Source organism: Abramis brama (genome assembly GCF_963993115.1).
Source record: "Abramis brama genome assembly, chromosome: 10".
Lineage (NCBI taxonomy): Eukaryota > Metazoa > Chordata > Actinopteri > Cypriniformes > Leuciscidae > Abramis > Abramis brama.
The window spans coordinates 8,980,540-9,005,463 of NC_139972.1; the positions used below are offsets into that span (position 1 = coordinate 8,980,540).

The window sequence follows — 24,924 nt, forward strand, 5'->3', positions numbered from 1 at the left end:
TCTGTTTTCTGGTTTAATGATTATCAAAAAGCATGTCTGATCAACTAAATTCAAAAAACGTCACATTTCATAATTTATTACATTTTTAACGATAATAGTGCCCTATGAAATGTTAGATTTTTTTATTATTATTACTTCTACTTTGAGAAGTACATTCTATTGTACAATTGTAATATATTTCTGTCATACATTTAAACCAAACCTTTATTTTGGCGGGTTGTAGCGAGGACCTTTGAGTCATGGCAACCCAGAGAGGACAAATCCGTTTGACCTTTCAGAAAAATGCCAAATTAAATTCATTTGCAACGTGCAAACTCTTCAATGCAACTCCTCGTGTGTAACAGAGTTACAGTGCATGGAAAAACACTTCAGGAACACAACACATGGCCAAGTGGGATTTGATTACGCACTTTTTTGTTATGAACATGCACATGCAAGTACAAACAATGCAAGTACAAGGTATTATACCAAATAATTAGAGCAGACATTTTCTCAAGCCTAGTTTTAACAGGAACTCACACGTATAGTACGTTTATCACATGATTCTGCGCTGCACGTCTCGTTAGCTGATAACATGGTGTGAAACGCTTATAGAGACAAAAATAAGCGAACCGCCTGTTCAGCGATGCTCTCGAGACCAAACCACAACCGAGAAACACACGCAAAATATGCATGTGAAATATCAGTGAGAGAGTGAGTGTTAAACGACAAACAGTTACAAGCCAAAGTCACTGAGTGAGGTGGACATCAATCGCTTCTGAAGACACTCTGCATTTCTACACTGCAAGTCTACAGGATTCTCCAATTAATAACTGCTGTAGTTTTGTGTCAGCTTCACTAATGCAACATTTGCATATGCAGTAATAACAAAAAAAACAAAAAAAGAGTATTTTATTTTTCATGGATACACAGAAAACCTTGTGAACACAGACCTGCTGTAATCTACAATCCTGCTTCACTAAATATCACATCCGTTTCAAAGCCTAGTGCGCTGCTTAATACATGTCATTATTTTCATGATTTATCACAATTTATTTTTCTTTAATAATTCATGTGGCTCAGATAGCATAACATTCAGAGATTCTATTTATTAACTAACTACGTAATTGTATTGTCAAGTTTTTTATTTCAATGAACTCAAAATTAAGGCAACTTTTAAGTTAAACCAACCATATTTTTTACAGTGCATTTAAAGACATCTTAAAGTAAGCGTTTTGAAACGCTCTACACAGGCAGCAAATCAAAAGTGCACTTCAAAACGATACAAACGGTTTAATATTAAGCTTACTTGCTGCTAAGCTAACAACGCAATAGTGTAATAAGCCTAAAGTACACAAGATGCACAAATTGAGTCTTGCAGGGATGACGTATTTTTGTAGCACAAAGCACAGGGAACCAGGGTGATGCGAACCAAATCCTATCCTGGATTATTTTACCAAGTTTGTTACAATGCAGACTGGGATACAGATAAAAAACACAATCGATGAGCTCAATCAAACTCAGTGACCGGACGGGACAGCGGCCCTGAGGCAAGGCTATCATGATGCCGCACACCAAATATAGAAATATGAAGAGGTGAACTGAACATAATCAATCTCTTCCAGCTCTTCTTTGGACTGTGGATAGTCACATAGCTATATAACATAGGGGTTTTCAAACTGGGGTCCTGGGACCCCCAAAGGGCCTCAAGCGAGTGGAAAAGTTTAGAGAAAAACTGTAAAAAAAATAGTTACTATAGTGAGTAGAAAGAATTTAATAATGTAAATTTTCTTAATAGAAACTAATTTTACATGTATTAATTTTTTACTGTATAAATTGAGTGTTTGATGTTTCTAAAGGATAGATGCTTTATAAATGGAAGGGGTCCTAACGCAAGGATGATCATATTGGGGGTCCATTGCATCTTAAAGATTGGAAACCCCTGTACTTACGTATTCACTTATTTACTTTCATTTATTTAAACTGAAATGATTGACAAAAATGTGTGCAATATAATTGCAACTTCTGTTTACACACTAACTCAAACCCAGGATCACATGACCATAAACAATAAAATGACTTCCTTGAAGTGACCATCGATTGGATCCTATAACGTATTACAATGAGTAGAGTGAAAAATATCAATATAAGATGTTGAATATTTCACGCAAAACTAAAATGTAGCAACACAAATGTTCACTCCAAATACAAATGGACTATTTGACCTAATAATGTGTGTGTGTACTTTTACGCTTATTATACTCAACTTAGTTACATGACAATGCCAAACACTAAATCAATGAGTCAAGTCTGTTGTTGGAGCACTACATTTAAAAAAAAAAAACTTCAAAACAATTTTCACACAGAAATTGCTAGTTAATTTCACACATAATTACCAAGAAATGGCACGCAACACATTGAATTAAATGTGACATTTTGAAGTACAGAAAAAACGTCCTTGTAAAACATGCTCCAATAATCAAACTTTGAAAGGTAATTTAGTGTATTTTTTGAATGAGTTGCAACCTTTGAAGAACACTTCTGAAGGTTACCGTTTGGAAGAGTGAAAGGTAACCTCATAAGTGACTGTTTCTGGAACAGTTAACAAGCTGCCTGAGAAGTCAACCCTCTATTTAGATAGCAGACAACACAGCAACTGACTAGGGCTTGGAACGGAGCCAAAGTCTTGAACTTCTCAGAATGAATCCCACTGTTTTACAGAGGAGCGAGGCCCCTGAACAGTAGCGTAGAGTCTCGGTCCAGTCCATGTACAGAATAGAAACACGATTACACTTGCAGTTGTGATCATTTCAGTTCTGTAACACTTTTAAAACAGACATAATGATAGAGAGAGACCTTTATACAGAGCCAAACTCGCTACCAAATCCACAGCACTCTTCAAACAACAATCTTCCATTCAAGTCCTCATGACTCAAGGGTTTTTATTTGGCCAACGTTATTAGTTCTCTGAAAGCCTTCTTTTTTTTACCCCTATCGGTGCTATAAAGCAATAAGCCACTCGAGGCTATGCATTACAGTGAAGTTATTACATGTAAGAGATCTAAATACAACAGCCTAAAGACCTTAACTGGGGTACAAATCCCTAAAACACACAGTCTCTAGTGGTTTATTATTTTCATGCCAACGTCAATGTAATGAAAGACAGCGATATTGAAATAGAGTTACATTTATTTATAATAATCAGAAGAAAAAAAAAGTCTGTTTACTGTTGGCAAGCAAGATGACAATTTGGTGGCAGTGTAGAATGCGGTTCATTCAATCAGAGTCAAAATCATCTGTTTATAATATACAACAGACATCCATGCTCATCATAAACATCTGGAAGCGTTTGATGGGGTATGGGAGTGGAAAACGCTACTGGAGATTGTTTAAAAACTATACAAAAGTTATGATGAATTGAAGGAAAGATCCCTGATATATACACAGCCATTTGGCCGATACCGATAACCGATAATTTTGTATATTTGATAACCGATATATTGGCCGATAAATCTAAATCCAAAAATTTTTATGTAATTTTTGGGAGCCAGATTACAAAACCAAAAGCACACAATTACAATGTTCTCATTATCATTTTTTGTAGCCGATATGACAGATTTGCGCTGCACATGTTGCACTTAACTGTATTTTCCTTTTTTTAAAGTTATTTCAGTCATATTTCAAGCAATTCAAAACCATCATGGTGAACAGTGCGCATCTGAAGTGTCTCAGCTGAAGTAATAATCCATTATTTATCGGCTTTAATATATCAGCCAAATTTTCTTATCGGGCCGATAACGATAACATTAAAAATGAACACATATCGGCCGATACCGATATGGCGGCTGACATATCGTGCATCCCTAATTTCAATCATATTTCAAGCAATTCAAAACCATCATGTTGAACAGTGCGCATCTGAAGTGTCTCAGCTGAAGGAAATAATACATTATTTATCGGCTAAATGTTCCTATCGGGCCGATTACGATAACATTAAAAAAGAACATATATCGGCCAATACTGATATATCGTGCATCCCTAGTAACATTTGCAATTTCACACTAGTAGTAAGTCTGAGACTCCAAAACAACCCGTCTTTGCTGTCCTGTAGGATTATAGACATCTCTCTTATCAAACACTACTGGATTTATATGTGCTTATCTACAAAACAAGAACAAAGCCAGTTCAATCACTGCATCTTATTTCAATTCATATCTGCCCAGACAGGCTGTTGAGTGGAGGCTGAAACACTTCAATGGCCTTTTAGACAATTTGGGTGGAGCGGAGAGGCAAGTCTTAGCCGGTCACAGGGCGTTTGGCATTTGTTGGGGAGTAATTTCACGTCTGTCACGGATAAGGGGATGACTTCGGTATAATTCCACACGCCTTGTTTCGGTCAAGCGGAATAGGCAGCGGTGCATGGAGACCGTAATGAAACTCAGTGTGGGGTTTTATAAAGGATGCGTTGGTTTGGTAATCACAAGAGAACTTCGGTCTGTGTGTAATATCCATCCACATAAACATGCAATAGAAATTCCAGAGCCAAGATGTCATTTTACGACCAGTGGGGAATCGAGATTGAAGTGACGTTCACTAAACTTCCAAGTGCAGAAACATGCAGACTTGTGAAAATCTTACTGAAGTGTGCACTTGTTGCACTTGTTGGCATCTGATTGACTGAACAATAACAGATAATCGGAGTGTGAAACTTGTTTGATAACAGTGATTATTTTCACAATTCTGTTTAGTGCCACTAATGGTGGAGAAATTAAGCAAATTACGATAATAACCCCATTATATATTTTGGCATTTAAGATTTTAAAACAATATGACATTTTAGACACTGGAAATGGAAGGTCATACAATGCAAGTTTTGCAGGATACAGTCTTCCATGCACATGCACAATAGTTGTAAGTTAACTGGGTGTTTATGCATATACTGTGCATATTATGCACACTATACAGGCTACTACAATTTAAAGCAGCATGGTAGTATGCAACAAGAAAAGTGATCAATTTGATCAAACCAATCCCCCAACCACAAACCCACCTTGCAAAAAATGTGTCAGCCAACCAGATTTCTCCAAGGCGGAGTGTGTTTATGACTTGAAAAAAAGCACTGTCAAAGAGATGTGACACCTATTTCACTGATATTTGACAGGGATTTTATGCATGATATAAAGCAATAGACACTGGCAATATGGTGGTTTAAATTCATCTTATTTGCAGAAGTCAAATTGTACTATACTGTACTTGGACATCCACTGTTTTCTAGATATCAGCCATTTGAAACAGTTTACAGAAATTTGGCCTCACAAATGTAACAAAACAAGTAGAAAAGGGGGAGGGTGCTGAAGAATTCAGTCAATCTCCTCCTCCACTCGAGTTTCTCAAATAAATGTCCCAGTTATGAGTGCGTTCATACCTCTGGGGTCTGAAGGGCAGTGACTGTGTCTATATATACGTGATATATTTCTGTGTGCGTTTGCTTAAGGGGCTCCGGTGGGTTAATAATTGATTATTTGTCCAATCAAACTTTGACCTTCCTTTCTCAAACTCTCTCTGAAAACCCAATCTGAAATCCTGTCTGTCACACACAAAACGGCAGATCAGTCAAGCCTGCCTTTGCCCCAAAAGACACACACACCCAAAAACGTCATTCAAATTCCTCACTATAATTCGTGAGCATAAAACACTATAAATCTGAAAAAAGAGAGAACTAAATATATAAACGCGCCTGTTAGGTTAATTTCTTCTTCTTCTTCTTTTTACGCTTATCCTTCCTCTCCAGAACAGCAGATAAACTCCAGAAACAGCATTTCGGCAGCTATTTTAAGCTCCTGTACTGTGATATCTACCGCTACTGCCATTTTAAATCCGGATGTCTGGCTGTAACTAGGAGTCTAAATGTCGCTTTGAGAAAGAACAGAGTAGGGGAGAAAAAAGCAGCACTAGCGAATGAAACTCGCACTAGTAAAACAGGTTCAGCCGTTACAATGTATCACTCACGCACACACGCGCGCGCGCGCGCACGACTGAAACATTGTAACACCGTAACATTCGAAACCCGCGAAACATTCTAACATTCGAAGCGAGTTCTAAGCGCATATAAGAGCCGTCTAATGGTAATAAGGCACATTATGCGTGACTAAAAAACGTGTTATTCACACAAATATGCTCCTAACACAGGCCCCTGCGGCGGCCCCCGAGCTTTTCCCGTCAGAACCTCTTACCTTCCTCTGCTGTTTCTCCCAGGCCGGGTCCAGTAGTAGGTCCCGATCCCAATCGTTCTCCTGCTCCATGTAGCTCTGCTGTTGACCGCTGGATGAATAATGTGTTTGATTATTAGCAGCGTGATAATCTACCATGTCACAAAACCCTAAGGGCACTGTAAAGACTCTTCCTAACCGACCAACGAGAAGGAATGAGACTGCACTGCTCGCTCTCGAAGTCTTTGTTGCTCGGTGTGAAGTATCCGCTGCGTGGACTGACAGGATCCCCGCCGAAAGTGTGTTCCTCCACCCTTCCTTCTGACGAAAAATGGAGTAGGAGAGACGCGCCGCTCCCACTGAGGAGGAGGTAGTAGGCCCGAGAAACTCATGAATATTTAAATGACCCTGTTTACTTATTCAGAAGATATCCGACCTCAGCTCTACCCACGAACTGGGTGGGCTTCTGCGATTGGAGGATATCGCAGGGGGAAGTATTTTTAAGAACATATATATATATTTTTAATATATCAATTTAATACATGTATATAAATATGTATGTTATATATTATTTATTTAAGTATTTACTGTAAATTAAAATATTACATTGTATAAATAGATTTTATATAATGTGTATATAATTATATTTAAATATTTTGGATATTAATTATATATAACATATAATTTACATATTATATACATATATATATAACGTGTATATATATATATACATTTTATACATGTATATAAATATGTATATTATATATGCTATTAAATATATAATTTGCATATACACATACAAACATTTTATACATGTAAGTGTATATTATATATATTTAAGTATTTTAAAATGTGTATATAATTAAATCTATTATTATATTTAAATGTAATCAAAAGCAATGGGCTTAGAAAATGTCACTTTAAAGATACTTATTTTCGGCTTGTACGTCAATGTATCCTGTATCTTCTAACTTTACACAAACAGAAAGAGTGAATCTATTATTAATACACTTTCCACGAAACACTCACCAGCCGGTTGTGTTCTTCTTCATTTGAATTCCACTGTATACAGTTATAATAACACATATTGTTTAAGGAAATTTATTGTAGTTAAACTGGTCTGGTTCTCTGACAGCTATAAGCTGCTTAAACCTAACATTAAAATTTCATGGTGTCTGTCAAAGGGGACGTGAAGTGGGTCAACATCAGACAGACGAGCGCATCGACCATACGCTGTTGTTTACATTGTTTACAATACCCAAATCCTGAGTATTAAACTGCATCAAACTAATACACACCCCCAATGATTGATACTGATCTTTATTTAGGTAATCTCTTCCATTATCCATAATATCCGAATACAAATCAGTTGCTTATTTGAATTCATTTACTGTTTTGCAATTCAAAGCAGAAGCAGCCGTGTGTCAGAAATCATAGCTGGGACATTTTACAGACCCAAAGCTCATGCAAGATTCCTGAACTGATCCCATCCACACATATTTCATTATCTGGCATATTTCCCAGTCATGTGTGCTCTCAAAAGTGCTCACTGAAATAAATATAAACGGAACATGTGTCCAGAGCAAGAGGAACAACACATTTAAAGATCACAATTATGAGTTTAAAGTCACCATGAAATCAAAATTGACAATTCCTATTTATTATGGAATATTGCAGTTTTATTATAAATGATTTATCTGTGAATAGCATTATTTTTTTATTTAATCAGAATGTTAACTTCCCCTCGCTCTCACAGCAGCATCTCTTCTCTTCTCTGATGATGCGTTTACTGGCGTGAGGGCGGGGCAACCTGTCACTCACATGAGATCGACCAATAGCAAACCACAACCATCCAATCAAGCCCCGCCCTACACTCGTTCTTGTTCGAGAAGCCGCTTCACTCGGATACACGTCACTATAGAGAAGAAAAGACTATCGCGACTTCCGTTTCATGCCGACTTTAAAGCAACGAGATCTGATCAATATGTCAGAATATATATTATTTATTATTTGTATCATTATTTTATATCATATTTATACTCATACATTTTTAACTTATTATTATTCCAATTCCAATTCCAATTTATTTCTGCAACAATGTTGATCATAGTGCTACTCAACCAATAAAACATTAAAATATAGCAAACACTAATTATTAAACTTAAAAATAATTAATAACATAATAATAAAATAATAATGTTAAAAAAAATATAGATATTTTTTATTATAGCCTAGTAAGTACTAAAAAAAAATTACGCAAATTATTGTAGGATTTTTTTTATTAAGCAAATTCAGTAAAAGAAGCAGTAAAATCAGGTTAATATTTGCAGTTCTGTGCAGTGATATATACAGTAGTTTTGCCTCATGTCCACTGTATTGTCCAGCAGTTGAAGCAGATGTATGTAGTTTTCCAGCAGCTGGTCTGGAATCAGTTGTACATGGTCATGTGCAGAAACTACAAATCAAGAGGAAGAGCGAAAGAAACGAACACAGAAATATTCAGTTGGCGCACAGTAAATAAATCACATTTTTCACAAGACAAGAAATTCACGTCTGACTCAAGTAATAACTGTCGATCATGTTGCAGAAATACGGTTAAGAAGAATTAGGAAGCTTGGATCTGACAGGTGGCAGATCAGAGAGGATGAAATATTGAATGTGTGTGTGAGATGCTCAACGCTCTCATGCGTTTCATGTTTTTACCTGTCTGCAGTTCACTGAAATCATTCCCATTCCCGTAATATCAAAGGACTGAAACTTGCCTGAAGACAAACACACACACACACACAAACAACAGTGACACTTTTAAGTGTGGCTTAATACTTAAGTGAAGTCCAAATACTTTTTAGGGCCTTCTAAACAATATATGTGACCCAGCATCACAAAACCAGTCACGAGTCGCACTGGTATATTTGTGGCAATAGCCAACAATACATTGTATGGGTCAAAATGATCGATATTAAGTAAAGATCATGTTCCATGAAGATATTTTGTAAATTTCCCCCACCGTAAATATATAAAACATTTATTTTTGTGAGTGAATGCAGCACAATCACCAACATAAATGGACTTTAAAGGGGATTTTCTCAATGTTTTGATTTTTTTGCACCCTCAGATTCCAGATTTTCTAATAGTTGCATCTTGGCCAAATATTGTCCTATCATAACAAACCACACATCAATGGAAAGCTTATTTATTTATAATCTCAATTTCAAAAAAATGACCCATGTGACTTTTTTGTCCAGGGTCACATATTTACTATTTTACCATTACAACCATGCAAACTTATTTTTCTGAAATATTATGCATGAAAAATATACTATTTTTATTTTATATACATGATTTGATGTTGTTTCTTATGCAATGCCAAGTGTGTTCAAACAGCATTTGGACCACTTTGCATTAACTGTTCCAGTAATTTGACTTTGACTGGTGTGTTCTTACGCATCATGCTGTCCAGTTTCAAGAGCAGGAAGAGGAATCCCGGGAAGCTGACGGTCATGTCTGGCTCTGTGTAGCGCAGGCCGATGAGCTGCAGTATGAACTCATCCACCTGTATGCCTAGACCAGAGCAGACGAGCACAGATCAACCTGATGGTCAGCCCACACACTCCTCCAACATTCCTCTCACAGATGAATGAACAGGTTTCTCTTCTGAGAGCTGGGTGTGTTACAGCCTGACGTGTGGGAAACCATTTCACTAACAGTGTCTGAGTAACAGAATGTGTGTGTATGTGTTCATTCTCTATAAATGAACTGTTGCGTCAATGATTGCATTTGCATGTATAGGGTGTGTATGTGTGTGTGTGTGTGTGTGTGTGTGCCTGCTCATACTTGCATTAATGTGCATATGCGTGTGAGTGTGAGTAAGTGTGTGTGTGTCATAGGTTTCACCTGCTGCTGACAGAGCGGGGGAGATTTCTTGGTAATCCAGCGATTGGTTCTTGTTTCTGTCAAATGTCATAAAAATACCCTACAAACACACACACACAGAAGGGTGAATAATCACGTAATCCAGTCTTTATTTGATCTAAAATGCAGTAATGAATATTAATCAATTCCAAAGCAGCAACAGTCGGGTTCCGGAAGTAAAAACTCCATTCATTTTCTCCATAAGGAAATTGATTTTGAATGATAACTTATAAAGCTTTAAAGACTGTGAGCAACGAGGTTGTTAATCGATGGTATTTGCTTTAAAAAGTTTTAAAATAATCGTGGAATTTGTGGTGAAAAACTACATTACCCATGATGATGGACAGACAATTCCACCAATCAGAGAGTCGAAAGATGACGTTAGCTCCGCCCACTCCACCCAAGATTTCTCCATCACTTTTAATTTGATTATCTTGTTTGCAATGCTTGGGATTGTAGTTCTTTGCCTCACTTCAGCTGTTAAGTTCATGTTCTTTGTACCTTGTGTCCGATTTTCAAATACTTTTTTGCTTCAAATCAAAGTTTGTAGTGTTGTGATTCACCTTTATAGCTAATTGGCCTGGTTCATGGTTTATTACGCTTTAATGAAGAATTTCTTTTTTAAATCCCTATGGGAGAAATGAATGGAAAAAAATAATTCCAGAACCAACGGCGCTAAAAAAGTGAGCGGGCACTAATGCACTCTATAGTTCATCCAAAATGAGGGTACATTTTAAAAGAATTGTCCGTTTTAGGTGATTTTTTTTTTTTTGTGTAAATGTTCTTACGATGATGTCACTTGTCATGTGACATGAAAACACACTGCCGTCACCTCACCGTAATCAAACACTCCCTACACATTCATTAAAACAGGTAAATGTCCTCACCGTCCACTTCTGGAGTTTTTCCCACAATGCCTGGAACTCTGTCAAACTGAGTCGACCCATTCCTTGGCTCTGATTGGTGCGGTTAAGGTGACATTCCGATCTCCACCCAATCTTATGCATTCTTTTGAATTGCACCATAAAATACCTCACACACCCAAACATGCCCGAGGCGGCTGAGATAAGACCCGCGCTATGCTGAGAATGGAGTACTAGCATATATATATATACATATACAGCAAACTATTCTTAGAAATAGAATGTGAAGCAAACTGTTGCATGACACACAAAAAGTTTGGAATATTTCAGATTTTTAAAATATTTCTAAATATAGTAAAACAGTGGAATATAACTCTTCAGCCGGAACTAGACTCTCGTACGGCTGTTAACGGAAGCCAGTGGTTATAATTTATAAAGTTATGGATATTCTTCTTCGCTTCAGAGGGCCTTTATTGTGGCCGTATGGATTACTTTTATGATGGATGGATGCACTTTTTTGGGCTACAAAATCCAAGGTACCATTCACTGCCATTATAAAGCTCGGAAGAGCCAGGATATTTTTTAATATAACTCAGATTGTGATATGAAATTTTGATTTGAAATAAATAACTAAAACTGAAATTAAAAGAACAATTAAACCGAAATTGTAAAAAATAATAATAAAATGAGAAAAGAACATGATGAAATGATTACAAATTAAACAAAAATTATCATGATAACTCCCATTATAAAGCTTGGAAGAGCCAGGATATTTTTTTAATGTAACTCAGATTGTGTTTGGCTGAAAGAAGAAAAGTCATAAACACCTGGGATGGCGTATATTACTCCATAAATTAAATAAATTATAAATTATAACTAAAAATCTATTAAAAATATGAATAAAGTAAAACAAGTGCACTCGATATACAGGATACATCCATGAGCACCACAAAACTCTTGCATTGCTCCAAACTCAGTTTCTTCTCACTACCTGCGAAAACTGAGCGGACAGAAAACAAGAAACAACATCAACAAATGCACTTCCTCACTGGTTAACGCACCACTTCCCGTATGGTTTTCAGCTCGGCTTGCAGAACGAATGTAAAGAATTGCATTATAACGGCACTGGAGAGGAACAGTGAACATGACTTCTCCTGCTAAGAGTGTTTTGCATTGAAATGCAAATGTAGAAATAAAGAAGTAAATGGATGAAAAGCACCGTTTGCATAAACATTTTCTCACCTCCCTTTGCAATGGCTTCAGTCAGCAGGTTCTGCAGATCCAGCGGCCTACAGTACGAGCCCTACAGACGACGCATATCAACATACTGTGCATGTGACATTAGATATGACAATACATGCACAAACTGACCGTTTTTACCTTGACACAGTGTTTCAGGAAGAGAGCTTTGGCTTCGTTTATAGACGGCAGACCTGCGAGACGTGGAGACAGCGGCTGCACACACACACACACACACACGAATGTAAATAATTAAAAAATGAGCAATTAAATGAACCCAGTGATCATAAATGATCAAAGCAGTGACTCTAGACACAGTAAATGTCTCCGTTTTACCGGTGTAGGTGAGGTTGCATCTATTCCAGGTCTCACAGCAGCTCTGCAAAACACACACACACACACACACACATTTAGGCTGTGATGTAAATTTATACACTGTATAGATTTTTTCTTTTCGAAATTGTAAATAAAACCAAGATTATTGGAGTATGTTGAACAAGTTTTTTTGTTTTTTTTTCAGTGTACGTTAAAACAAAGACTTTAGATTCATATTACATAAAAAAACAAGCGTTTCTCATATGGGAAATGAAAATAGACAGAATTGAGTATTGAGTATAAAATATAAATAAGTTATATATATAGAAGTATAGAGCGATAGCATTAATCATTGTTTTTGTGCTCTTACAAAAAAATAAGTATACTTCTAGTTAATGTTATTAAGTAAAGTTGAAGTATATTATAAGTGTACTTTATGTACTAAGGATACTAATATCAATGTACTTGTAAGTATACTTGTACTGTTTCAATACTTAGGACTAAGTTGGCCCACTTTTTGATGTATAAATGTATACTTGTAAGTGTACTATAAGAATAACAGTAGAAAACTTTGAGCTTTGAAAGTTTTTTATTTGTACTGCTAACTATACTACAAGTAAAGTTATAAGTATACAGATAGTTTACTAGTCAAATAGAATTTTTCTTTAGTTAATGAAAGTACACTTTGAAGTATACTCTCAGTAAACTGCAAGTTTAGTTGTTTTATACTGCGAGTATACTTGTAAGTTTTCTTTAAGTGAACAACATCATACTTGTAGTTTACTATTTATATATTATTTTTGCACTTTAAGTATACTACTGTGTTCCTATTTAGGAAATTAAGTTTTTATACTTGAAATATACCTTTAACTGTACTTTAACTCTTTCCATTTTAAAAACATTTTATTCTAGCTTCATGCATCCTTTTTATCAACACTTTAATAAACACTTTTTTATCACAGTTTTTTTCTTCAGTGCAATTTTAAGTGTATTTCTGAGAAGTACATAAAAAGTAGACTGAAAGTACACTTAGTTTAAAAGAAGTATACTGATAGCAGACTTGAATAAACTTCTTTTTCGTAAGGATAACTAAAACTTTTAAGCTATTAAAAATCATTTTCATTAATGGAAATAAGGCTGAAATAATACAATTAAATATTAGACAAAAAACTTACACTTAACTCAGACTAAAATTATAAATGCTGCCTTGGTGAATAACTAAAGTAAAATAAGTGGAAGTACTAAAATTACTCAAACTAAAATACATTAGAGATTAAAAACAAATAAACAGCAAAAAGCACATTGCAAAATGACTAAAACTTAAACTAAAATTTAAATAAAGTGAAAATATAAAATAAAAGCTACTTAAAAATAAATAAATATATGAAGAGTTCAGATGCAAAAGCCTCTAAGTGCCATCTGAAATTTTCTTCTAGAATGATCTTTTTATCAAGCTTGTATATTTATGTTCAATAATTTCACTTAAATGGCAATGCAAATTACCTATTAATTGTCATTTAAGTGAAATTACCGAACTTAAATATACAAGCTTGATAAAAATTATCATTCTAGAAGAAAATTTCAGATGGCACTTAGAGGCTTTTGCATCTGAACTCTTCATATATATATATATATATATATATATATATAATAGCAGCTCAGATCATTTGCTATTCACAAATATTTGAGTTCATATTGAGATTTTAATTGCAGTGAATCTAAGGCAGTATTTGCTCAGTATAAACAGCCAGAGACTCAGCGTTGAACCCCACTGCTGTGAACTGAGACATAAGAGATCAGGTTTGTGACTCTCTCATATGGATGAGCCTCACTCACTTGATGGCGTTTCCTTTCTCGGTCAGGACTCTCAGGAGGAATTCTCCCGCCTGATTGGTCTCTTCGGCGCTGGGAATGATGATGTAATGACCGGGCGCCAGGCGACCGCGCAACACAAGCTCCCGCCGCGGGACGTAACCAAGATCTTTAACAGTGCTGAGCACCGGACTGAGCTGAGACATGTCCTGGGAGGAGAGGAAATCACGCTCGGATCGGGCCTGATCACACACACACACACACACACACACACACACACACATGCAGGAGAGTTCAGAGAGACACTGATACACTCAAATCAGCTCAGAATGATTCCTTATAATATTATAATATATTCACTACTGAAAAAAAGTTTGGAATAACTATGATTATTAATGTTTTTGAAGTCTCTTTTGCACAGCAAAGCTTAATTTATCTGATCAATAAAAACAGTAATATTCTGAAATATTCTTACTGTTTTCTATGTGTGAATATATTGTAAAATGTAATTTATTCCTGTGATCAAAGCTGAATTTCCAGCATCATTACTCCAGTCTTCAGTGTCACATGATCCTTCAGAAATCAGTCTAATATGATGATTTGCTGCTCAACTATTATTGGTGCTCAATTATTCATAATTTAATAATTTAAAATTATGTAATTATTTGTTTATTATATTTTTGTGGAAATCATGGAAATAAATGATACATGATGATCTTTGATGAATACCGCATTTATACCGCAAATATAAATCTATTGTAACATTACAAATTACTTTACTGTCACTTTATCTCACTGACCCCAAACATTTGAAGGATAGTGTATCACTGTTTACACAAAATATGTTTTCAACATTAATAATCAGAAATGTTTCTTGAGCATCAAATCATCATATTAGACTGATTTCTGAAGGATCATGTGACACTGAAGACTGGAGTAATGATGCTAAAAATTCAGATTTGATCACTGGAATAAATTATATTTTAACATATATTCAAATAGAAAACAGTTATTTTAAATAGTAATAATATTTCACAGTTTTTACTGTATTTTTGATCAAATAAATGCAGCCTTGGTGAGCAGAAGACACCTTTTCTGTCAAAAACATAAAAATAATCTTAATTATTCCATACCTTTGATTGGTGGTTTAATATGTTATATACAATATAATATAATAAAATGAATAGTTCTTTCTTTAAGATGTTTATTGCAGTCCTGGGGCCTCATTTATAAAACTCTGCGTAGGAACCTTACTAAAAATGTACGTGCGCCCGAAAGCCAAAAATGACGTACGCAAAAAAATATTCAGACTTATAAAACCGTTCGTACGCCAGAACCTGCGCAGAATTCACTTTATAAATCCCAGTCAGCGGAAGATTGTGCGCACATGCGTCTCCACCCTGAAATAACCATATATGGAGCTTACAACGCCTAGTTTTACTATGCATATCCTCATCTGCATATTATTTGCATATGATTATTCAACCACGTGATAACGTTTAACGGTACAAGACACATTACATTAATAAAAATCAAGTAGTTGCCTATCCTTGCCTTATTTTCGAATACATAAATCAAATAGTGTAAAATACATTTCAGAGAAAGTTTTTCTCAATCTTTTCCACTGGCCGAATTGTATTTTTAATTGATTTCTATTTTTAATGGAAACGGATAGACCTTGGGCATTATTTGCACTAAACTATTTTCTCAGACAATCTGGTATTATCATGATAAGCAATTATCTCTGTGGTTAAAACATTAAAACACAGCACGCCACAGCAAAAGTGTTCAAAAGCATCGCATCCACAACAAATATTTCTATTGATTGAATATAAAAAATGTTGTAACTTCTCAGTAATGATTTCATGTTTAAGTGTTTAAATATTTGAATGGCATATTTAATCTAAATGTTTATATCAGAAGTAAAACATAATTTAAATCATTATTTTTATTTATTTAAACTGCGTCAGTTTCACTAAACGGCCCAACGCGCTCGCTGGCGCGGACATTTAAGAAGGGATGGATATTTGCTTCAAGTGACAGGCTTGGTGAGTGAAATTATATTTGTATTATCTTTCTGTAGATGTTTAATTTTCTTTAGATTTTCTGTCTAAAAGTGACCAAAAAGACACTAATCTCCAGCTCACCATCGGTGTCGCCAAACTGCTCCATCTCCAAAACGTTCGTACGCATGGGTCAGAGTTTGCGTGCAGGTGCGCAAATTTTCCTGTCAAGTTTGTTTTTATAAATCACAACTTATGCGTCGGAAGTGGCGTACGCCTCTTTCAGGGCCTGTTTTGTGCGTACGCAACGGTTATAAATGAGGCCCCTGGAACCAGTAAACATCAGTTTCCGGTGGACTGATATAGAGCCGTGTGGAAATTGCACTAAGCCAGCCAATGAGATTGCAGCTTGCTTGTGGGACGGTGAACACTTCACGGGTTACCTTGTAAATGTGCATCCCGATGGGGAACAGCATTCCTCTCTGACGAGTGTGTTTCTGCATGAGTGCCAACAGGAATGAGCACGTTAGTTCAGGGTCACTGGGGTCGTCGTCCTCCTCCAACAGGGTCAGATTAAACTGAGGCGGCCCTACACACACACACACACACACACACACATGATTGTTTCGCTATATTAGTGAGGACACTGCATAGACTTCCGTTGGTTGTATATCAGGTTAATGATATTGTCCAAGGCCTAACCCAAGCCCTACCCATCACAGAAACATATTTAAACATTTAAACAGAAACAACATTATAAATCAAAGTTAGGATTGGTCAAAATAATATTATGTCATGTCCTAATATTTCATAATATTTCCAGGTTGGATGTCATAATATTTCACAGTATTAGTGGCCCTCACCAGTATAGACAAACCTGTGCAACCTGTGTGAGATACACTCACACACACACACACACACACTCACTCACATGGTGAGTGAGTGAGTGAGTGAGTGTGTGTGTGTGTGTGTGTGTGTGTGTGTGTGTGTAGATGTGATAGGACTGTTCAGCCATCAAAGATCTCACAGTTAAAGGCGTGGACGTCATCATCGTATTTCGATGGACCACAGGGCTGCCAACTCTCACGCATTGAGCGTGAGACTCACGCAATTGACACTTTTCACACGCTCTCACGCCACACATCCATTTTCTCACGCACAGACAAATTGCGGAGCAAAGAGGTACTTTTAATATTAAACTAATTCTCAGCTCTTAGATTCCGTCAATTTTATTACGAAATTCAGACAAAAATACGTTTGGCGCTTGTAAATGTGACGTGACAGATCGCTGAGCGCCTCAGTTCAAGTGCACGTTGAAGTCAAGTGCTCGGTTCGATCATCTGTTACTTTTTTATTTAAAGATGCAGTACAACTTACCGAAAGTATACATAATATCGACCAATTAGTGTTTTTCAACCACGGAAAGAGGTCAATATAGCAGCAGGAGAACAATTATGTCACATAACGTTACATTTAGCTCAGGAAAGCCATTTAACGACCATATCATGTTAATTGAATAGAAAAAAATAGCTAGAGAGGAGATTTTGCTGAGCACTATATTACATATTTATTATATTTTTACTTATGTCATTAAATAATTGTTATTATAACAAAAACTGCATTATATTTAATTTAATTTGTTATTTTTAACAAAAATGTGTGTGTGTGTGTGTGTGTGTGTGTGTGTGTGTGTGTGTGTGTGTGTGAGTGAGTGAGTGAGTTAGTGAGTGAGTATGTTCGTGAGTGAGTGTGTGTAAGGGTGAGTGTGAGTGTGTGTGTGTTTGTGTGAGTGAGTGAGTGAGTGAGTGTGTGTAAGTGTGAGTGTGTGTGTGTGTGTGTGTGTGTGTGTGTGTGTGTGTGTGTGTGTGTGTGTGTGTGTGTGTGTGTGTGTGTGAGTGAGTGAGTGAGTGAGTTAGTGAGTGAGTATGTTCGTGAGTGAGTGTGTGTGTGTGTAAGGGTGAGTGTGAGTGTGTGTGTGTTTGTGTGAGTGAGTGAGTGAGTGAGTGAGTGAGTGAGTGAGAGTGTGTATGTGCGTGTGTGCGCGCGTGTGTGTGTGTGTGTGTGTGTGTGTGTGTGTGAGTGAGTGAGTGAGTGAGTTAGTGAGTGAGTATGTTCGTGAGTGAGTGTGTGTAAGGGTAAGTGTGAGTGTGTGTGTGTTTGTGTGAGTAAGTGAGTGAGTGAGTGAGTGAGAGTGTGTATGTGCATGTGTGTGTGTGTGTGTGTGTGTGTGTGTGTGTGTGTGTGTGTGAATATGGATGCTCATTTACCTTGCAGAGGCGTCCACTGTCCATGATGTGCCGTACATTTCCAGGGCTTTTTGACTCCGCCTTCACTCAGTGTGTCTTCACTCAGGTGACAAACCTCCATTATCTCAAAGTTCTGCCGGAAGTCCGCCAGAGACATCCTGATGGGAAGAGAAGGCGACGATGATGAGAAAACACGTCACAAAAGTGCATCGGAGAAGAGCCTGAGCATGAATCGACCAATCAGCAAAGAGAGGACACTCACCAGAACTCCCCATCATCCTGCTGGACTCTCTGCACTCGCCTCTGCTCTTCAGCGCTCACCATATTCCACTGTATGCTGAACACACATCACACACACATCACACACACAGATACACACAGACACACTGATATGTGCAGACAAAAACACATAAAAAAACAGATACACAAACAAACAGACACACATTTATTTGCCTTGAAAAATCATAGACTTCTATTGTTTTAGATAAAGCAAATTAGAATAACTACAGACTAACCTTTTCATATTTTCTGATGAGGACAGATTTGTACCCAAACTATAGCTAGGTGAATAATTTTACATACAATCAAAATTACATACCAAGTCTCTTATTCTCACCAACGCTGCATTTATTTGACCAAAAATACAGTAAAAACACTAATAATGTGAAATATTATTACAATTTAAAATAACTGTTTTCCATTTGAATGCATTTTAAAATGTAATTTATTCCTGTGATCAAAGTTGAATTTTCAGCATCATTACTCCAGTCTTCAGTGTCACATGATCCTTTAGAAATCATAAGATGATTTGCTGAGCAACATTTCTGATTATTATCAATGTTGAAAACAGTTGTGCTGCTTCAGATTATTGTGGAAACCATGATACTTGTTTTTCAGGATTATTTGATGAATTAAAAGAGCACAATTTATTTTAAACAGAATTTTTGTTGTAACATTGAAAATGCCTTCACTTTCACTTATGATCATTTTAATGCATCCTTGCTGAATAAAAGTATTAATTTCTTTAAAAACAAAAACCTTACTGAAAGGTAGTGTGTGTGTGTGTGTGTGTATGTATATATATATATATATATATATTTACACACACACACACAGTTTCATACCCTTTTTTGTCACTCCAGGGCCCCTCCCACTCAGTTTTGCCCCACGGGTTCCTGATCCGCACCAGCTCGAATGGACCGATTGTACTCTTGATCTGAAACACACAAACCAAACTCAGGCTGAACAGATGTGATGTGCTTGGGTCTCCCTTCCAGCTGTTTGAGGTGTATTCTGACCTCACGGCCATTAGAAGGAAACACACACACACTCACACTCACACTCACACACACACACACACACACACACACACACACACACACAAACACAAACACACACACAACATTTCAATTATTTAGACACTATGAGAGAAATATTAGCATACTTACATCCACACTATTTTCAGTTTATTATTATGCGTATAATACATTGGCCTACCTTAAATTACTGACAAAGGTTGTGAGATTTAAACATTCCTCTTTCAATAAATATAAAACATTTCTGCAAGCTACAGCAGTGTGAAGGACGCCTTATATTTACTTAAAAAAGCATGTGAAACCAAATCCAATAGTCTTCACATTTATTCACTATGTTGCATGCTAAATTCTAGCTTGATGTACTTGAACTTACAGGATTTAAAAGACGATTAATGTTCAGAAACACTATCGGATGAGAACAAAACTTTGAACTGAATTAAGCTGGATGATGACACTAACTTTGTAGCATCGACACTGTTATTGAACTGAACTGAATCAACACTGAACTAAATTGAGCAGAATAATGTCACTTTTATCTTCTGTAGAGCTGCTTTACAGCTGAAATTGAATTTGTTTCATAAATGATGAATTTTGTTGTTTATTATTGTGAAGCTGATTTTAAAACAATGCATTATTAATATTTGACATGCATTCTTAATGTTGAGCAAATGTTCTCAGAAGTCAGAACGTCCTTCGATTTAATAAATATTTGCTTAATGTTTTTGTAATGTTAGCAGAAACATTAAGACCCTGTTAATGGAACATATGATGTTATATATGATGTTATATTATGTTAAATGTTCTTAGAACAAATCTCTTGGGATATCACATAACCTTTTGGGAGAAAACATTTTTGACCATTATTGTCAGAAAGTCCTTTAATCATTAGAAGGATCAGCGAACAAGAAACGTTCTTCAGAACTGTAATGTTCTTAAGTAATAACAATAGAACGTTCTCATAATGTTTTCAATATTATAGAATGGGAATGTTCCTCTAATGTTCAGATAACCAAGAAGAAACGTTCTTAATACATTAAAAAACTGGACATTTTAAATGCTTAAAAAACATCCAGAAATAACCTTTTTCATAACTTAATGGGGATGTTATCAAAACATTTTTAGAACATTTTTCGGATTGATAAGAGTATGTGAACTGGGACACAACAATACTGTGCATACTGCATACTAGCACCATTCCAGACATGCTCTGTTGTCCTTTAAGATGACGGCGCCCTCTAGTGGAACTCTGAGCATTAAGATGAAACATACATCAAAGACAGAGAAAGACAGGGAGACAGAGAAAAACAGGAACAAGGTACCCAGCTGTATGTTCTGTCAAGGTTCTCTCAAAGTTATGAACAAACATTATTCCAGTAACGTTAATAGAACGTTCGATTAACGTTACCTGGTCTTTAATAATGTTCTCAAAACGTCAGCACAAAAACACTATTTATACATCGTTCATTTTTAAATGTAACTACTTGTTTCGGAATGTTCGGAGAACATTTAAAAGCAACGTTCCAATTATGTTTGCAAAATGGAATGTTCGCTAAAAGGAAGAGGTGGCGATTTATTCCAGAAACATTTTTTGTAATGCTGGTTGAAAGTCTCTTCACATCCTGATAGCAATCACTAAGTTAAGTGTTTTAAATGTAATTTTATGTATATAATTTATCTGTGGAAGGCATAGAACCATAAAATGTTCGTCCAATCAATGCATTCGGTCCGAGGGCAACGATAGGATGTCCTGCCTGTCAACATATGTACTTTCATACATGAAATACCTTTCATGTATTTTCTGTCTAACTCATCTTATATGAATTAGACAGACATCAGTCACTGAGCACTGTAAACGAAACAGCAGCCGCCTTTCATAGTTCCTCCTGAACCAAAACAACGAGCTTAGGCTGCGTCCACACCGTTTGGAAGAGATGGAAACCCGTGACGTTTTACTCGGAGCGGTTCATGACTCAAATTTATGCCTTTCAATGGAATCTGCAGCAGTCAGGTGGTACAGGTTAGAGCTCTTTAAGTTATGTTCATTATTATTGTAATGTTATGTGCTTTAAGACATGAGGTAGTTTGACACCGTCTCTCGTAAAGATTTGATTATGATTCCCGGCTGTGTGTGTTCATGTGTTTTGGAGGAGGCGTGGCTTTGGAGACCCTCTGAAGGGAGGGTGGGATCTTATGCTTTCAAAGCTAGCTCGCTATTGCTAGCCGGTTCGAAATGACCTACCCTACCTTTAATGTTCACATAACCAAGAACTTTTTTTTAAACATAACATTTTGAAAATTCAGAAAAAAAGGTTTCATAACTTGTTAAAAACATTCTTAGAACATATTTTTGTTAGCAGGGTATAAAGTTACCTGTATTTTTAAAGTTATTATTACTTGCAGTTTCACTATATTAGTGAGGACACTGCATAGACTTCCATTGGTTTTATATCAGGCTAATGATATTTTCTATGGCCAAACCCAACCCATACCCATCACATTAAAATGTGCAAAACACTAGATTTTAAATAAATAAAAAATAGTTTTCTTTGATTTATTAGCTCTTGAAACTAGTGAGGACCAGTAAAATGTCCTCACTAGTCAGATGTCATAATATTTCACAACATAAGTGGCCCTCAACAGTAGCCAAACCTTAAATGTGTGTGTGTGTGTGTGTGTGTGTGTGTGTGTGTGTGTGTGTGTGTGTGTGTGTGTGATTGATATTACTTGGAATGCACAATTTAAAAAAACATGATTTATCTGTTTTAACAGAGTTATCTGTTTTTGCAAATGGACTCTTCTGTTGTAAATGTCCTAATTGGGAGAGAGTGTGCAATAAGTTTATGTTAAATATTTTGGTTGCATTTGTGAGTTAATAAAAATGTAACTGGTTGTGTAAACTTGGCACATAATATCTAAATATCGATAAATCAATCGATATAGCCCTGAATTGAATCGAATAGTATCATGAAATTTTTTGAAGTATCGCCAAATATCGTATCGCTGACTGAGAGAATCGATATCACATCGTATTGTGATGAACTGTCCGATTTACACCCCTAGTGTGTGCAATTCCAGACATACTCTAGTACTTTAAGTTGATGGCGCCCTCTGGTGGAACTCTGAGCGTTAAAAACACTGATGAAACATATGTCAAGAGCTGGTTTGACAAAGACAGAGAGAGAGAGAGAGAGAGAGAGAATCAAGATAAGCATTTCCCCCTCACCGTCTCCAGGCCTGTCACAGAATAGGCATGTCTGAACAAAATCCCAAACTCATTGCTCTTCTCAAGGGGACCCTGCATAAAGACAAAGAGACATGCAATAGATTACCTTCACAAAACAACAGCTGTCAGAGAAAAACACTTTCCTGGAACTCAAGAAAGATCCTTTTACCTAGAACACAACAAAGAAAGAAGATGACACGCTCAAACGGCACACAGACATTTGCTCACTCTGCTGTCTACTGCATAGCTGCCAACTTTTGAGTTTTGAATTTCTGGTAAGCTACGCTTTTATTATTATTTCAATTCAATTCAATTATTGTGATTTGATTTAATATTGACTCATTTGGATAAATATTAGGTAGGCTACACAAGATAGGCATTCATTTTTCTCAAGAAAAAAACAACTCACCTAATGCTGTAAACATACAGAGAGCCCTATCAGCTGGCAGTATTATTTAAGGTTAAAAATAACTCAAATTAAGTATAATGCGTTTTTTTATTATAATAACAACTTTATTTAATGATATAAGTAAAAATATAATAAATATGTAATATAGTACACATATTTAGCAAAATACTCTCTATAGCTCTTTTTTTTTCTAGCCAACTAACGTGCTATAGCCTATATTATGTTCATTAAATGGCTTTCCTGAGGTAAGAAAAACAAAAAAATCAAAAAAAAAATTCTTGTGACATAATTTTCTCCAGCTGTTTTATTGACCCCTTTGTTTGATTGATTGGTCGATATTAAGTATGAGGAATATACATTTCGGTAAGTTGTACTGTATCTTTCAACAGTGTTCATTCGTGTTTATTTACTATCAGCTAGAGATGATCGGTTCACGTGCCGCTAGGGATCTGTCACGTCACATTTACAAGCGCCAAAACGGTATTTATTGTTTGAATTTCGTAATAAAAGTGACAGAATCTGAGAGCTGAGATTTTTTTATATCATAACCTGCTCTGTCTAGTCTGTCGGTCTCCGTGTCCTCTTTGCTCCGCGATTTTTCTGTGCGTGAGAAAATGGATGTGTGGCGTGAGAGCGTGTGAAAAGCGTTAATTGTGTGTGTCTCACGGTGAATGCGTGAGAGTTGGCAGCTATGCTACTGTGAGCATTGTCATTGTGAAATTATAACATTATGCAATGTTGTGTCCTGGTGGTTAAAAATCTGGGCTGCTGTTTGAAAGGTTGCAGGTTTGAACCTGCAGGTTTTGATTAGCGAGCTGTAAATGATAAGCCCTTAAGCAGGAAACCCGAGCTTACTTCAGGTGTATGAAACAGTAATTTAATACATAAATTCCAGTAGAGATGATAAAGGATCTGTTCTGGTCTTTTATTATTTAATTTGTTTTTTTTTGTACAAGAATGCGATTCTTCTGAAATATCTCTTTAAATAAGACATGTGGCGAGTGTAAACCTGTGAGTTAGCACAGTTGATCAGAGCTCCTTTCTGCAGCAGCGAACGCAGGAACAGACCCAGCGCCCGAGGGAGAGACGCCACCATGAAAACCTCCGTGATCCCGCCTGTCATGTCCACCATCGCCTCGTGAGGGAAGCCCATATTCAGAGCGTTATAGCCGCCCTTCATCCTGAGAAACAGATGACAAGACGCTGTGAGCAACAGACAAACGCAGCTGATGTGCATGAGGAATACAAAAGATTTATTTTTTAAATAAATGCTGTTTTATTCATCACAGAATCCTGAAAATGTAACACAAGCAATGCATTCTCAAACATCTTTAGCCATGGCCTATATATATATATATATATATATAATATTTATATATATATATATATATATATATA

The 24,924-nt window shown here is 36.2% G+C and overlaps 2 protein-coding genes across 5 annotated transcripts in view; both read right to left on the reverse strand.

Annotated features, from left to right (window-relative positions):
* The window catches only part of actn4 (actinin, alpha 4), a 39,769-nt gene extending 33,197 nt beyond the window's left edge, over positions 1–6,572 (reverse strand). Inside the window, exons 1-2 of one of the 4 annotated variants that reach the window (XM_084127510.1) lie at positions 6,392–6,549; positions 6,213–6,300 (exon numbers count right to left, since the gene is read on the reverse strand). In XM_084127510.1, coding sequence (XP_083983636.1) covers positions 6,213–6,281 — 69 coding nt within the window. In that variant the 5' untranslated portion in view covers positions 6,282–6,300; positions 6,392–6,549. Of the gene's footprint in view, positions 1–6,212 lie in introns of all 4 variants that reach the window. The other 3 variants (XM_084127509.1, XM_084127511.1, XM_084127512.1) reach the window with 3 other exon arrangements.
* A 1,878-nt stretch (positions 6,573–8,450) lies between these two features.
* LOC311090570 (calpain-9) overlaps positions 8,451–24,924 on the reverse strand; it is a 28,284-nt gene continuing 11,810 nt past the window's right edge. The window contains exons 6-21 of the mRNA XM_084125917.1: positions 24,536–24,707; positions 23,118–23,189; positions 19,703–19,794; positions 18,841–18,915; positions 18,600–18,736; positions 16,776–16,921; positions 14,354–14,571; positions 12,539–12,581; positions 12,344–12,418; positions 12,206–12,266; positions 11,899–11,963; positions 10,988–11,056; positions 10,083–10,161; positions 9,633–9,749; positions 8,892–8,950; positions 8,451–8,643 (exon numbers count right to left, since the gene is read on the reverse strand). Coding sequence (XP_083982043.1) covers positions 8,617–8,643; positions 8,892–8,950; positions 9,633–9,749; positions 10,083–10,161; positions 10,988–11,056; positions 11,899–11,963; positions 12,206–12,266; positions 12,344–12,418; positions 12,539–12,581; positions 14,354–14,571; positions 16,776–16,921; positions 18,600–18,736; positions 18,841–18,915; positions 19,703–19,794; positions 23,118–23,189; positions 24,536–24,707 — 1,507 coding nt within the window. The 3' untranslated portion in view covers positions 8,451–8,616. The remainder of the gene's footprint in view (positions 8,644–8,891; positions 8,951–9,632; positions 9,750–10,082; positions 10,162–10,987; positions 11,057–11,898; positions 11,964–12,205; positions 12,267–12,343; positions 12,419–12,538; positions 12,582–14,353; positions 14,572–16,775; positions 16,922–18,599; positions 18,737–18,840; positions 18,916–19,702; positions 19,795–23,117; positions 23,190–24,535; positions 24,708–24,924) is intronic.